Source organism: Hyperolius riggenbachi, chromosome 8, assembly GCF_040937935.1.
Source record: "Hyperolius riggenbachi isolate aHypRig1 chromosome 8, aHypRig1.pri, whole genome shotgun sequence".
In the NCBI taxonomy this organism is placed as follows: domain Eukaryota; kingdom Metazoa; phylum Chordata; class Amphibia; order Anura; family Hyperoliidae; genus Hyperolius; species Hyperolius riggenbachi.
Window position 1 is genome coordinate 25,517,700 of NC_090653.1, and position 12,610 is coordinate 25,530,309.

Below are 12,610 nucleotides of genomic sequence, written 5' to 3' on the forward strand. Positions count from 1 at the left end.
CAAAATGGCTCAAGCACTGCAGATCGCAAACAAACCGCTCAGATATGAACTCTCTCATAGAGAATCATTGCATAAGCGAATCTCAGGGCGATTTTGAAAATCGCCCGCGCTTAAAATTTTACAAAACCGCCTCTAATGTGAACAAGGCCGAAGAGTCGTTTTTTTGTTTGTTTTTTTTTCCCTTCCCCTGGATCAACTGGGATATGTGAGGGTGCAGGAGAAAAAAATACCTAATGTTTACTTAATTTTTTTTTTTTTAATTATCCTGGTTGGACTTGATGGACAAAAGTATTTTTTTCAACCAAACTAACGTACGTTCATTTTGCATCACAGTCAGACTCAGACTCTGCTTTTTAATAACAGACACAATATTCTGAAAACTGGCACTTTAATTTATTGCGTTGTGCATGTTACGCCTCACCATTGTCCCCTCGGCCCTCATACTACAGAGCTGCACCCTCTTCTAGCCATGTCCACCATGCCCACCTCCTCTCCCCGATCTTGGATCCCCCTGCCGTTTCCTCCCCGTTCCAGCCAGCTGGTCCTGTCCTTGCCCATTGCCCACGCCACCACCCGTCCTATCGCCCTGGTCACCTCCCCTCGTGCTCCAGGACACGCCAGGCAGTACAGGGCGGGATCGGCGAGGCAGTTCAGGGTGGCCATTGCCAGCGAGGCGTGGTAAGCCGGAAAAAGTCTCTCCTCTAGGGCACAGCTCTTGTTTGGTCCTTTCGAGCTCCCGCTAATCAAAAAGACTACACTGCGGAGGAGCAGGAGGGCATGATAAGGCCCGTAACACAAAAACGCCACACAGGGAAGGCCGAGAGCCAGCCTACGTACCCTCCTCTTCTCCCTCCGCTCACAAGAGGCACTGCCCCTCAGGGCCCGCAGTAATCCAGCATAGCACACCAACATTATACTCCAGGGCAATAGAAATCCTGCCAGCACTCTCCCCACGTTGGCAATGGCATCCCCCTTCCCAGAGAGGGGGTAGCTCTCGTAGCAGAAAGTATGGTTAAAGCGGTCCCGAGTGATGGCATCACTGAACAGCGGTGGAGAATTAGCTGCCAGTTCTAGGGTCCACACCAGGGCCGAGATGACAGCGGCAGTGCGGATCGGCCTGGCACCGGGAAAACGCAACGGATAAGCTACCGCCAGATACCGGTCCGCTGAGACACAAGACAAGAAGGCTGCTCCCACGTACAGATTGGTGTAGAAGACAAATCCAAAAAGGCGACACGCTCCAGGCCCGTATCCCCAAACGTCCCTCCGCAGGTAGTAGTCTGTCCACGGTGGAAGAGCACAAATCAACAGGAGGTCCGAGAGGCTGAGGTTCAGCAGATACACTCCAAGTTCTTTACCTTTCCGAACCTGAAGCCAGGCTGCCCACAGGGCAAGGAGATTGGCAGGAAGCCCGACCACGAAAACGACTGCATAGAGCGAGGGAGGAAGGACGCCGTCCAGATCAGAGTCCACATTGCAGGCATCTGGTGTGATGTTAGACATGGCCCACCAGTAGGAAGGTGGTCGGTGGTCACCCCTTGTTTCCCCTCTTCCTCCCTGGGATGGGGGGCTTCGTACTGTACAGGTCCTCATTCAGGGCGCTCATTCTCGCTCATAACTCCTTTCAAAGCGGGAAAGATGACATCTGTAGAAAGAGAAATCCAAATATGAATACTTGGATACAGTCCTCAGAGAAGACATACAGTAGAGTTTCAGTTATCCGACACCGACAGGGATCTGCTGATGCCGGATAAGTTGGCTTTCTGGTTGCTTGAGACTCGATGTTAAAAATAGGCCCAGCTAATACAGTACCATACCACACTCTATATACATACATACCATTAACTCTGACAGACAACAGACACAGAACATTTATATTGTGCTTTTTTCCTGGCAGACTCAGAGCTGCAGCCACTAGGACTCGCTCTATAGGCAGTAGCCGTGTAGACTTTGCCAAAGATCTCCTACTGAATAGGTGCAGCTTACTGAACAGGTAGAGCTGAAATTCGAACCCTGGTCTCCTGTGTCAGAGGCAGAGCCCTTGACCAGTTCACTAGCCATGGAACCCAGTCTACTCCAGAGAAAAAAGAAAGCAGTTTAAATCTGACAGAACCGATAGGTCTTGGACTACAGGTAGTCCCCGACTTACAAATGCCTGACTTAGGAACGACCCGCTGATACGAACGGCATGGATTCTCTGTTTCCATGGGAACAAGTAAAAAAAATGGTGGTGGATCCCCCTGGCACCTAAGTCCCCATGCTCCTCTAGGACATCACCTCCTCTCAGCCAACACCGCTGATGGTCGCAGAAACCTGCCCGGATGAGTAAGAGCCCACTGGGCAATCACACACCACCTATATTCATATGCTTGGCTGACATACAGTGTTATTATGCTTCATGGCTATTGCCACTGCTGCTTTTTCATCTACTGGCTGTTTGACCTGCTTTCAGCAATGATGTGCTCCCTTGCAAGGATTTACTAACATCAATACTGCTTACAATTGTCAACCTGTTTGTGGTCATCAAGCCTCTGCTGCATGGACTTTTGTCTCCATTTTATGCTGCTATACACTAGCCCTGGTGCCTCTGCAGATTTGCAAGGAACTGCTGGCAATAACACTGTTTTCATTTATCTGCTTTCTGCTAATGAGCCACTGCTACATGGACTTTTGCTTTCAACTAATGCTGCAATATATTTGCTTTTGGTGCGTGTGCAACAACTAACAAGCTGTCAGGACTTGAGGCGATGTCGGCATGGTGTGCTGAGAGTTGAGGATACCTGCTCCTTGGTTTGACCTCTCTCTACACTGGAACGTTTATATCCACTATGTGGCCAGTCTGAACTCCTTTTTTTGTATCCTGATTTTTGATTTTTGAGTTTTCTGTTTGTGCTCTGGAGATTTTTGATTTTTTGTCATCAAGCTGCGCAGCTTTGAATCATCACATATGTGCACTAAGTCCACTGGCTGGATTTTATCAGAGTAGAGGGCCTTGGGTATAGCGGGTGTTGGGGTGTGGGTGTGTTGGGAGCTGGGGGTTTCCTGCTACCATATATGGTTTTATGCTATTTTGGTATAGTGTTTTTTGTAAGTGAATAATAAAGTTTTGTATTTTTACAAATATTTAAGGTGTTTGTATTCAATCAGGCCATACCCCTTCCGTATTATATCTCACAAGTATGTTTCCTATATATACATACATACCATTAACTCTGACAGACAACAGACACAGAACATTTATATTGTGCTTTTTTCCTGGCAGACTCAGAGCTGCAGCCACTAGGACTCGCTCTATAGGCAGTAGCCGTGTAGACTTTGCCAAAGATCTCCTACTGAATAGGTGCAGCTTACTGAACAGGCAGAGCTGAAATTCGAACCCTGGTCTCCTGTGTCAGAGGCAGAGCCCTTGACCAGTTCACTAGCCATGGAACCCAGTCTACTCCAGAGAAAAAAGAAAGCAGTTTAAATCTGACAGAACCGATAGGTCTTGGACTACAGGTAGTCCCCGACTTACAAATGCCTGACTTAGGAACGACCCGCTGATACGAACGGCATGGATTCTCTGTTTCCATGGGAACAAGTAAAAAATTTTTTTTTCAAATTGGACTTGTAGTTTTTGAGAAAATCGATTAAAAAAAAATCAAAGACAAAATGTCTTTTAAACTTGTATAAGCAGGTACAGAGGGCAGAGGTGACACAGAGGGGGGCACTGGAGGCACAGGGGGGCACAGAGGAGGAACAGGGGACAGAGATGGCACAATGTTCCGACTTAAAGAGAGTCTGAAGCCAAATTAAAAATGGCTTTTAAGCTTATATTCAAAGAAAAACAAAAATTTGCTTTCCTAAAACAGAAAGAATTTGCGATAATTCAGGTTGGAGTGAGCTCGAGATGTCTCTCAGAGCACCACTGCTGAATATATGCAAATTAACCATTGTACCCTTAGAAGCTAAACACACCTCCAGAACCGCTGGAATGCAATGATGTGTCAGCTTGTTAAATTGTACAGAGCCATAATAATCCAACATGCATACAGACTGTTTTGGATTGTTTGATCCTCATCAGTGCATGGCATGGATTAATTTGGCTCTATGGAGTAGGGCTTGTAAATCCGAGAGGTACAGACTAACCAGCAAGCTCATGGTGACCCAGAACTCATTGGAGTGTGTGAGGGACTACAATGGTCCTAAAAGCCCCCTTACTAAGATGTTAAGAAAAACAAAAATTTGCTTTCCTAAAACAGAAAGAATTTGCGATAATTCAGGTTGGAGTGAGCTCTGTATGCATGTTGGATTATTATGGCTCTGTACAATTTAACAAGCTGACACATCATTGCATTCCAGCGGTTCTGGAGGTGTGTTTAGCTGCTAAGGGTAGAATGGTTAATTTGCATATATTCAGCAGTGGTGCCTGGGAGACATCTCGAGCTCACTCCAACCTGAATTATCGCAAATTCTTTCTGTTTTAGGAAAGCAAATTTTTGTTTTTCTTAACATCTTAGTAAGGGGGCTTTTAGGACCATTGTAGTCCCTTACACACTCCAATGAGTTCTGGGTCACCATGAGCTTGCTGGTTAGTCTGTAACTCTAAGCTTATATTCAGCATGGGCATGTTTGCCCCTGCTAAAACGCTGCTATCCTGCGGCATAACGAGGGGTCCTTGCCCCCCAAATCCCCCCTGCAAAATCCATGACCAACTTGGTCATGGATTTTGCTACCCCTGTGCGCTTCCGTGTGAGACGGGGCTATGAGCTGCAGCCCTGCCTCACACGCGTCTATCAGCGGCGGATCTCCGCCTCTCCCCCGCCCCTCTCAGCGAAGGCAGACAGAGAGGCGGAGATCCACCGCTGACAGACGCGTGTGAGGCAGAGCTGCAGCTCATAGCCCTGCCTCACACGGAAGCGAGCCCCGGAGGTAGCAGGGGGGATTTGGGGGGTAAAGACCCCTCATTATGCCGCGGGATAGCAGCGTTTTAGCAGGGGCAAACATGCCCCTGCTGAATATAAGCTAAAAAGCCATTTTTAATTTGGCTTCAGTGTCTCTTTAAGAACAGATTCAGTTTAAGAACGAACCTACAGTCCCTATCTCGTTCGTTAACCGGGGACTACCCGTACTTCATTTCCTCATGGGGGATTCTCAGGTTTTTCTTTGTTTTCAAAAGCATTTCCTGAATGGCAGTTTTAACTACCAAAATAGTAAGATACCAGCCAGCCACTCTACTCACTTGCACACTATTTTGTCAGTTAGACTTAGCAACTCACATTCAGGAAATGCTTTTGAAACCAAAGAAAACCCTGAGAGTACTCCATGAGGAGATGGACTAGTCCAAAACCTGTTGGTTCTGATGGATTTTAACTGCTTACTTTTTATGTTGGAGCAGTCCTTTAAGCAGCACAGCCCTTAAAAATCCTATGAAGTTGGCCTTCACCACTGTGAATACTGCCGGCGATTTGTGCTGGATGGCTGAGACTGCTGGTTAGTTGAGTTCCGAATAACCAAATGAATGACTGAAAGTAAACCCGTGTCCTTAGTATGCCACAGTATTTTCAGTATTACTTTTTTCCCCCTTTAACAGATATCCAATAACTGTGTTTTGCCCACACGGATGCCACCATCTTGTTTGTGATGTCATTCCTGTGCATGGGAACTTGGCAAAATCCTGTGCAATATCTATTACAGTACAGCATAGTGATCTGACCTCCCCCAGGAAACATAGCAGGGCCACAGTCACTTTTGTCTTCTGACCACATCCTCTGAGATTTTCCACAGTGCGGAACACCTTGTATTTTTTAATAATACTTTGCACTGTAGCCACTGGAACTTGAAAACATATAGAAATGGCCTTGTAGCCCTTTCCTGACTTGTGAGCAGCCACAATGCACAGCCGCAGGTCCTCACTGAGCTCCTTTGTCTTAGCCATGACTGTCCACAAACCAACTGCAGAGAGCTGCTGTTTTTCACCTGTTAAGTTGATTAAAACAGCTGTTCCCAATTAATCAGGATAATTAGAATGGTTTAGAACAGATTGGACTATTTGCAATGGTATAGAACTTTGGATTTTCCCACAGACTGTGACAGTTTTTGAAGAGTATAAATACATTTTGGACTGGACACTTTTTGCTCATATGTAAATAAAGTAGTAGCAGTAGGGTATTGTACTGTGTTAGCCATCAGTAAAAGCAAGAAGTTTTAAATCAGGATGATACCATTTATTGGCTAACTACAAATGAATGAGAATAAACAAGCTTTCGGCCTTGCAGCCTTCGTCGGGCTTACATCCTGTTAGTCTGCAGGCTGATGGTACAGACAGCTTTATACATGCAACATCAAAAGGGAAAACAGATTTTTTTTTAAGCATAAATACATGTCATTGAGATGCCTTATGTAAAACAGAACATCTTAATGGGGTTGGAGGTTGTTAGCTGAGATAAGGATCCTCACAGACCTGGGAGTTGAACTGACACAGAGGTATCCTAAATTCTGAGTTCACAAGTTCAGCTATATAGGCTGAGAAAGAGTTTAAATGTCGTCAGCCTCATACCAATATAAAAAGTTTTTGTCCTTATTCAAGTCCCATTTATATCTTTCCTTCAAGCCTGGTGTGACAGAACCAACTCTAACTATAAACGCCTGCTTACGTGAACTACAGCAATGGATGAATGACAACTGGCTGAGACTAAATACAGAAAAAAAACTGATCGGAGGGCATTCACATGACAACAAATCAACTTCACTTGCAGTCTTCACAACTGGGAATAGGAGGTACAGATCTACACAGCTCTGAGCATGTGTGTAGCCTGGGAGTTCTAATTGATGGGGATTTAAACTTCAGAACTCACATCTCTGCTGTGGTGGTGAAATCAGGGGTTCAGTGGGGTGTGGACGCGGGTGGACGACGTCCACCTGCTATTTTCAGAGGGTGGACGACGTCCACCCTAGCATGTGTGGAGGGAGAGAGCGCAGAGAAGAGGGATCGGTGGGCTCACCTTGGGGCTCCCCCTTCCTCACTCTCTCCCCCCAGAACTAAAATTTGCAGGCGGCTGGCAGCGGGCGGGAGTCGGAACTTACCTCCATCTCGTTCCAAGCGCTGAGTAAGTAGCGATGTCCGGTTCATTTGAACTGGTTCTTTCCTTTGAGTTGAGTGATCCGGCTCATCACACTGAACCGAATCAGTTCAGTGGATGAGACAGGAACTGCAGCTGAACACAGTGTGCAGCTGCAGTTCCTGCCTCATCCACTGAACTGATTCGGTTCAGTGTGATGAGCCGGATCACTCAACTCACAGGAAAGAACCGGCTCAAATGAACCGGACATCGCTACTTACTCAGCGCTTGGAAGGAGGCAAGTCCTGCCGCTGCCAGCCACCTGCAAACTTTAGTTCTGGAGGGGGAGAGGGAGGAAGGGGGAGCCCTGATGGGGGGAGGAGATGTTCCCCGCTGTGCCCACCAATCCCTCTTCTCTGCTTTTTGTATTTTGGAGAAACTTCTGCCAGATTACTTTCTTTTTGGTGAAATGCTGTCAGATTACATCTAATTTTGGGGGATACACTACGGCAGAGCTCAAACTTCCCCGGCAGACCTTTTACAACACTGTCAAGGTCATGTATATTTGGCCCCACCCATGTCCACGCCCACAATATGCTTGACCACACCCATTTTTGGGCAGCGCGGCGCAGGGGGTTTTCGGGTGAGTCCACTCACCTCTTTTCCCAGGACTAGACCCCTGGGTGAAATCATCCTACTTTCACCTGAAGAACATCGCAAAAATAAACCCCTCATCCCCCCAGAAGATCTGTCATCCTTAGTTCATGCCTTCATTACATTCCAACAGTACTACAGTAATGCTCTCTACACTGGCCTTCCAAAGACGGACTTGTACCGCCTACAGCTGATACAGAATACTGTTAACCAACCAACCCCATCTCTAACACATACCTTCACTGGCTACCTATAAAACCTGCACTCCCTTCACTGGCTACCTAGAAAACGGAGAGTCCTATTCAGTAGGTCAGTAGGTCCTATCGACCTATTGACATTAAAATCCCTGAATAATCTGGGCCCTGGATACATGAAAGAAATGTTACAGTTGCATATCAATCACCGCAATCTCAGATCCGTAGGTTCTAATAATCTAGTCATACCCAGAGTCCACCTGAAAACTTTTAGTCCCAGAGCCTTCTGTCATGCTGCTCCTACATTATGGAACTCCTTAGGACAGCTCCATCTTTGGTCGTGTTTAAATCCAGACTGAAAACCCACCTGTTCAGTTTGGCATTTGCAGAAATATAACTTTTGTTGTGTGAATGCTTCATGTGTGTGAATGCTTTACCGAATCTGAGAGAGCCTAAGCGCTTTGAGTCCTATGGGAGAAAAGCGCTATAGAAATGTTATTGTAATGTATTGTATATTGGAGGGTAATCCCAAGATTACCAGGGAAGCCATATGGGGAGGGGGAAAGCACTAGGTACCAGGGAACTGTACAGGGGAGGGGGAAGGGGGCACTAGGTACCAGGGAACTGTATGGGGGGGGGGGGCACTAGACACCAGGGAACAGTATAGGGGAAGGACAGGGGCCATTAGACACCAGGGAACTTTATAAAAGAGAGAGGTGGCCACTAGACATTGAGGTTGGCCCACGACTTGGTCCCAGAGCTCGATTCCGGCTCACTTTGTATTTGAGTTTGACACCCCTGGTATAGGATATAGCTTGGGTTTCCAGCATGGTGTGTAACACAAATGAAAATTGCCTTATTCGCTCATCATTAGTTATCTATAGATATTCTGTGAGCCCCACAGGTACACCTTACACTACACAGCCCCTCTTTCTGCCTCTACACCAGGGGTCTCAAACTCGCGGCCCGCGGGCCATTTGCGGCCCTCGATACAATATTTTGTGGCCCTCGCCGGCAAAAGCTTCCTTATAGTTCGCTTCAGTGCTCCCAAGTAATCCGCCGCATCCCCGCCGCTAAACGAGGGCTGCAGAGCCCCCAAATCGCCCGGGGGGCAATCCTCCGGCATTTCCTGGAAGGGGCAGAGCTTTCAGCTTCAGCTCTGTCCCTCCTGACGTCAATCGCCGCACGGATCGCCACCTCTCCCCGCCCCTCTCTGTGAAGGAAGAGTGAGAGGGGCGGGCAGAGGTGGCGATGCGCCACGATTGTGAAATTCCTTATGCGGCCCAGCCTTATCCTGACTTTGCCTCCTGCGGCCCCCCAGGTAAATTGAGTTTGAGACCGCTGCTCTACACAGTCTCTGACACTCCTAGGCTGATAGTCTCCTTCTCCTAGGCTGATAGTCTCCTTCTGTGACACATTATTAACCAGCGCAACCATGGGAGAGATTCAGAAGCTGTAGAATGTAGGGACATCAGAGAGGGGACTGTGTCTCTGATTAATGAGGCATCTCATTTACACGTAAATATTTACATACTGGAAGTGATTATAGAGTGAGGAAGAGCAGCGTATTCTGCACAGAGGCGTATGCTGAGAGCGGGATGTGGAGAAGACACAGGAAGCCACAGATGGTTGAGATAAGACCTGAAGATGGGGTGATGCAGAAGAAAGGATGGCTGCAGTGCTCCAATGTACAGAATCACACACAGCATGGGAAGGGGGGAGAGGGGGTTGGGGGGGGGGGGGGAGCTGCGGTCTGAGGATGGACACAATGAGCAGACATAGCAGCCAGTCACCCCTGCAGAGTGTAACAGAGAGTAAATAACTTTCTCATATGGGGAAACTGTTAAAGGGGACCTCTGCCTGAGACTTTTCTTCAACCAGTTGGGTCCTCTGTTATTTTTTGTTTTTTCACTGTTTGCATCATTGCCATTCCTTGCCTCAAAAGGATAAGCAGTGCCAGGACAACAAGGTTCTCCAACATCAGAGGCAGAGATGCCAAAGTGACCCCCTCCACCCAAATTGTGCCCATATAGGCAGCAGTCGTGCATCCGGGTCCCTTCCCACCAGTATAGGTAGCCAGAGTCCCCCGTTGTTTAGGTAGATTATAGAAAGCTGCAAAGTGCGGAATGTTTGTTTACTGAGAGTTCTAAAGGCAGTAGAAAATATACTTGGTTCCCTTACTCCCAGAATGCTTTGGGGACAGAACTGTAGTCAGCCTATGCTAAGCATCATTGGAAGGACAGGGCTACATACCAATTCACAGCTACATATAGTTACAGGATATATATGTCAAACTCCGGGCCGCGGGCCAAATCTGGCCCTCAAAGCCATTAAATTTGGCCCCCCAAGAGGTTTCCACACTTTGCATTAAGTCTGGCCCACTCTAAACCACCAAGGAAGCTATATTGGAGGTGAAGCCCTAGAACACCAGAGAAGCCATATGGTGGAGGGAGGGGAAAGCGCAAAACACTAGAGAACTGTTTAGGGATGGGGACCACTAGACACTGGGGAACTGTATAGGGGTTGGAGGGGGGCCATTAGACACCAGGGAACTGTATAAGGGAGGAAGGTGGCCAGTAGACATTGAGGTTGGCCCGCGACTTGGTCCCAGTGTTACATTTCAGCCTACTTTGTATTTGAGTTTGACACACCTGATATAGGAAGTTCAAACAACCCGAAACAGTCTGTATGCATGTTGGATTATTCTGGCTCTGTACAAATTAACAAGCTGACACATCATTGCATTCCAGCGGTTCTGGAGGTGTGTTTAGCTTCTAAGGGTAACAATGGTTAATTTGCATATATTCAGCAGTGATGCTCTGGGAGACATCTCAAGCTCACTCCAACCTGAATTATCACAAATGCTTTCTGTTATAAGAAAGCAAACTTTTGTTTTTGATATAGGAAGTGTTTCTGATGCTGAAACCAGTATATTTAATGTAAAAATGGGTATCCCGAATAATTGAAGGAATTCTACTATATGTCACTACAGAGCCTCTTACAGACTGCATTTGCCTTGTCTTGGCACAAGCCAGCATTCGGATTGCTTGCAGCTGAAGTCCCTGGTTCTCAGCAGTCCACACACACAGGTGATGTGAAGTGCTTTTATACACAGCCTTTTTCTGGTTTTGGGAAACAGGATGATGTCCCTTCTTCCAACCATTCACAGAACGGTGCAGACCGGCCAGCGGGTGTCTGAACCTGTTTTATGACGCTCAGTGAACACAACTGCAATGCTGTTCTTGTTAAGTTTATATTTCAGCATCATAAAGTATTTCAAATGCGAAACCAACAGATTAATAATTATCATGAAATCACAAATTGCTATGAACTGTGCACAAAGGGGGAAAGAGGCACCAAGTATATGATAAAACAGCTAAAAAAGAAGTAAGTGAGGTAGCTTACCTCAATGATGACAAATGTGAGTAATATACAACGAACTTTAACCACTTCAGCCCGCAGGTATTTTTCACCTTATGGACGAGAGGAATTTTCACATTTCAGCGCACCTCCCATTTATTTCCCAATAACTTTTTCACTACTTATCACAACTAAATGATCTTTAACTTGTTTTTTTTTCGCCACCAATTAGGATTTCTTTGGGTGGTACATTATGCTAAGTATTCTTTTATTCTAAATGCATTTTAAAGGTAATAATAAGAAAAACATTGAAAAAAAACATTATTTCTCAGGTTTCAGCCATTAAAGTTTAAAATAAACTTTTATAGTTTAAAAAAAAAAGTTCCCATTCATTAATCAAATGATTGGCAGCGGGAACGGCGGGCGGGAGCGAGCGAGCGAGCAGCAGGGAGCACGGAGGCACGATCGCTCCTACAACTGAGAATGACAAAAACAGTGATCATTCTCGCTGCACTAGTACGGATTGGCATTGACTCAGTGGACTTCTGTCCCCTGCTACTAATCTCTACCTGTCGCTGGGACCATCGCAATCGCGGGCTTCCACCCATACAATCGCGTGCGCACAGCCCCGCAAATGCATTGACGTGAGTCTCACATGCCTGCGGCTAGAGCAGCACCAGCCGCAGATGAGAGACTCACGCCCGTATGGCTAAAATGGTTAATATGCACTTGGCAACACGTTTCGTGGGTCTCAGCCCACTTCCTCAGGCCGAAGATGGTGTCAGGGGAATCAAAACCAGAGCAAAAGGCGCCTAAATCTCCGACCTGCCTACAGTGGTTGGTTCCCCGCCTGCAACCTTACTTTGTGAGAACCCATTTTTCTCTACCGTATTCATCCATTGTAGTGACTTACTTCACCATCGGTGCTCCCGTTGTTTCTGTGTTACTCGTGTCCCTCCAGGGTGTCCTCAGATCACCCTACCTATCTGTGCTAAGAACTGTAGGATGCTTTGCCTTGCCTGTTTGGTGACTTTATTTGTGGAACTGCTGAGACTTCCCTGTTTACCAGCAGGCAGCTGTCCTCCATCCTTAACTGGCTTGCAGTTCCTTGCTTCCCCTGCACGCAGCACCTGATTTATGAAGTATTCTGAACTTCCACCTCCTACCAGCAGATGTCCTTCCTCAATTTCCAGGTCATTATCAGCGGACATGCCTGCCTATCTCCTATATAAGGCGTGGATCTCCACGTAGTATTTGCCAAAACATTGTAACTTGCTAAACTGTGGACTGAAGCAGCTAAAAAGGGCGCAGGAGCCCTTATGGGAAAAACGGTGCCGCCAGAGGTGCCCATGTTAGAAGCCG

At 46.8% G+C, this 12,610-nt stretch overlaps 2 protein-coding genes across 18 annotated transcripts in view; one reads left to right on the top strand and one right to left on the bottom strand.

Moving 5' to 3' along the window:
- Positions 1-12,610, top strand: part of GIPR (gastric inhibitory polypeptide receptor) — a 309,157-nt gene that overhangs the window by 70,299 nt on the left and 226,248 nt on the right. The gene's annotated exons all lie outside the window — the stretch shown is intronic.
- GPR4 (G protein-coupled receptor 4) overlaps positions 388-12,610 on the bottom strand; it is a 228,422-nt gene continuing 216,199 nt past the window's right edge. For all 3 annotated transcript variants that reach the window (XM_068250127.1, XM_068250126.1, XM_068250125.1), the window contains one exon: positions 388-1,645. In XM_068250127.1, the coding sequence (XP_068106228.1) occupies positions 439-1,593 (1,155 nt within the window). In that variant the 5' untranslated portion in view covers positions 1,594-1,645 and the 3' untranslated portion in view covers positions 388-438. The remainder of the gene's footprint in view (positions 1,646-12,610) is intronic.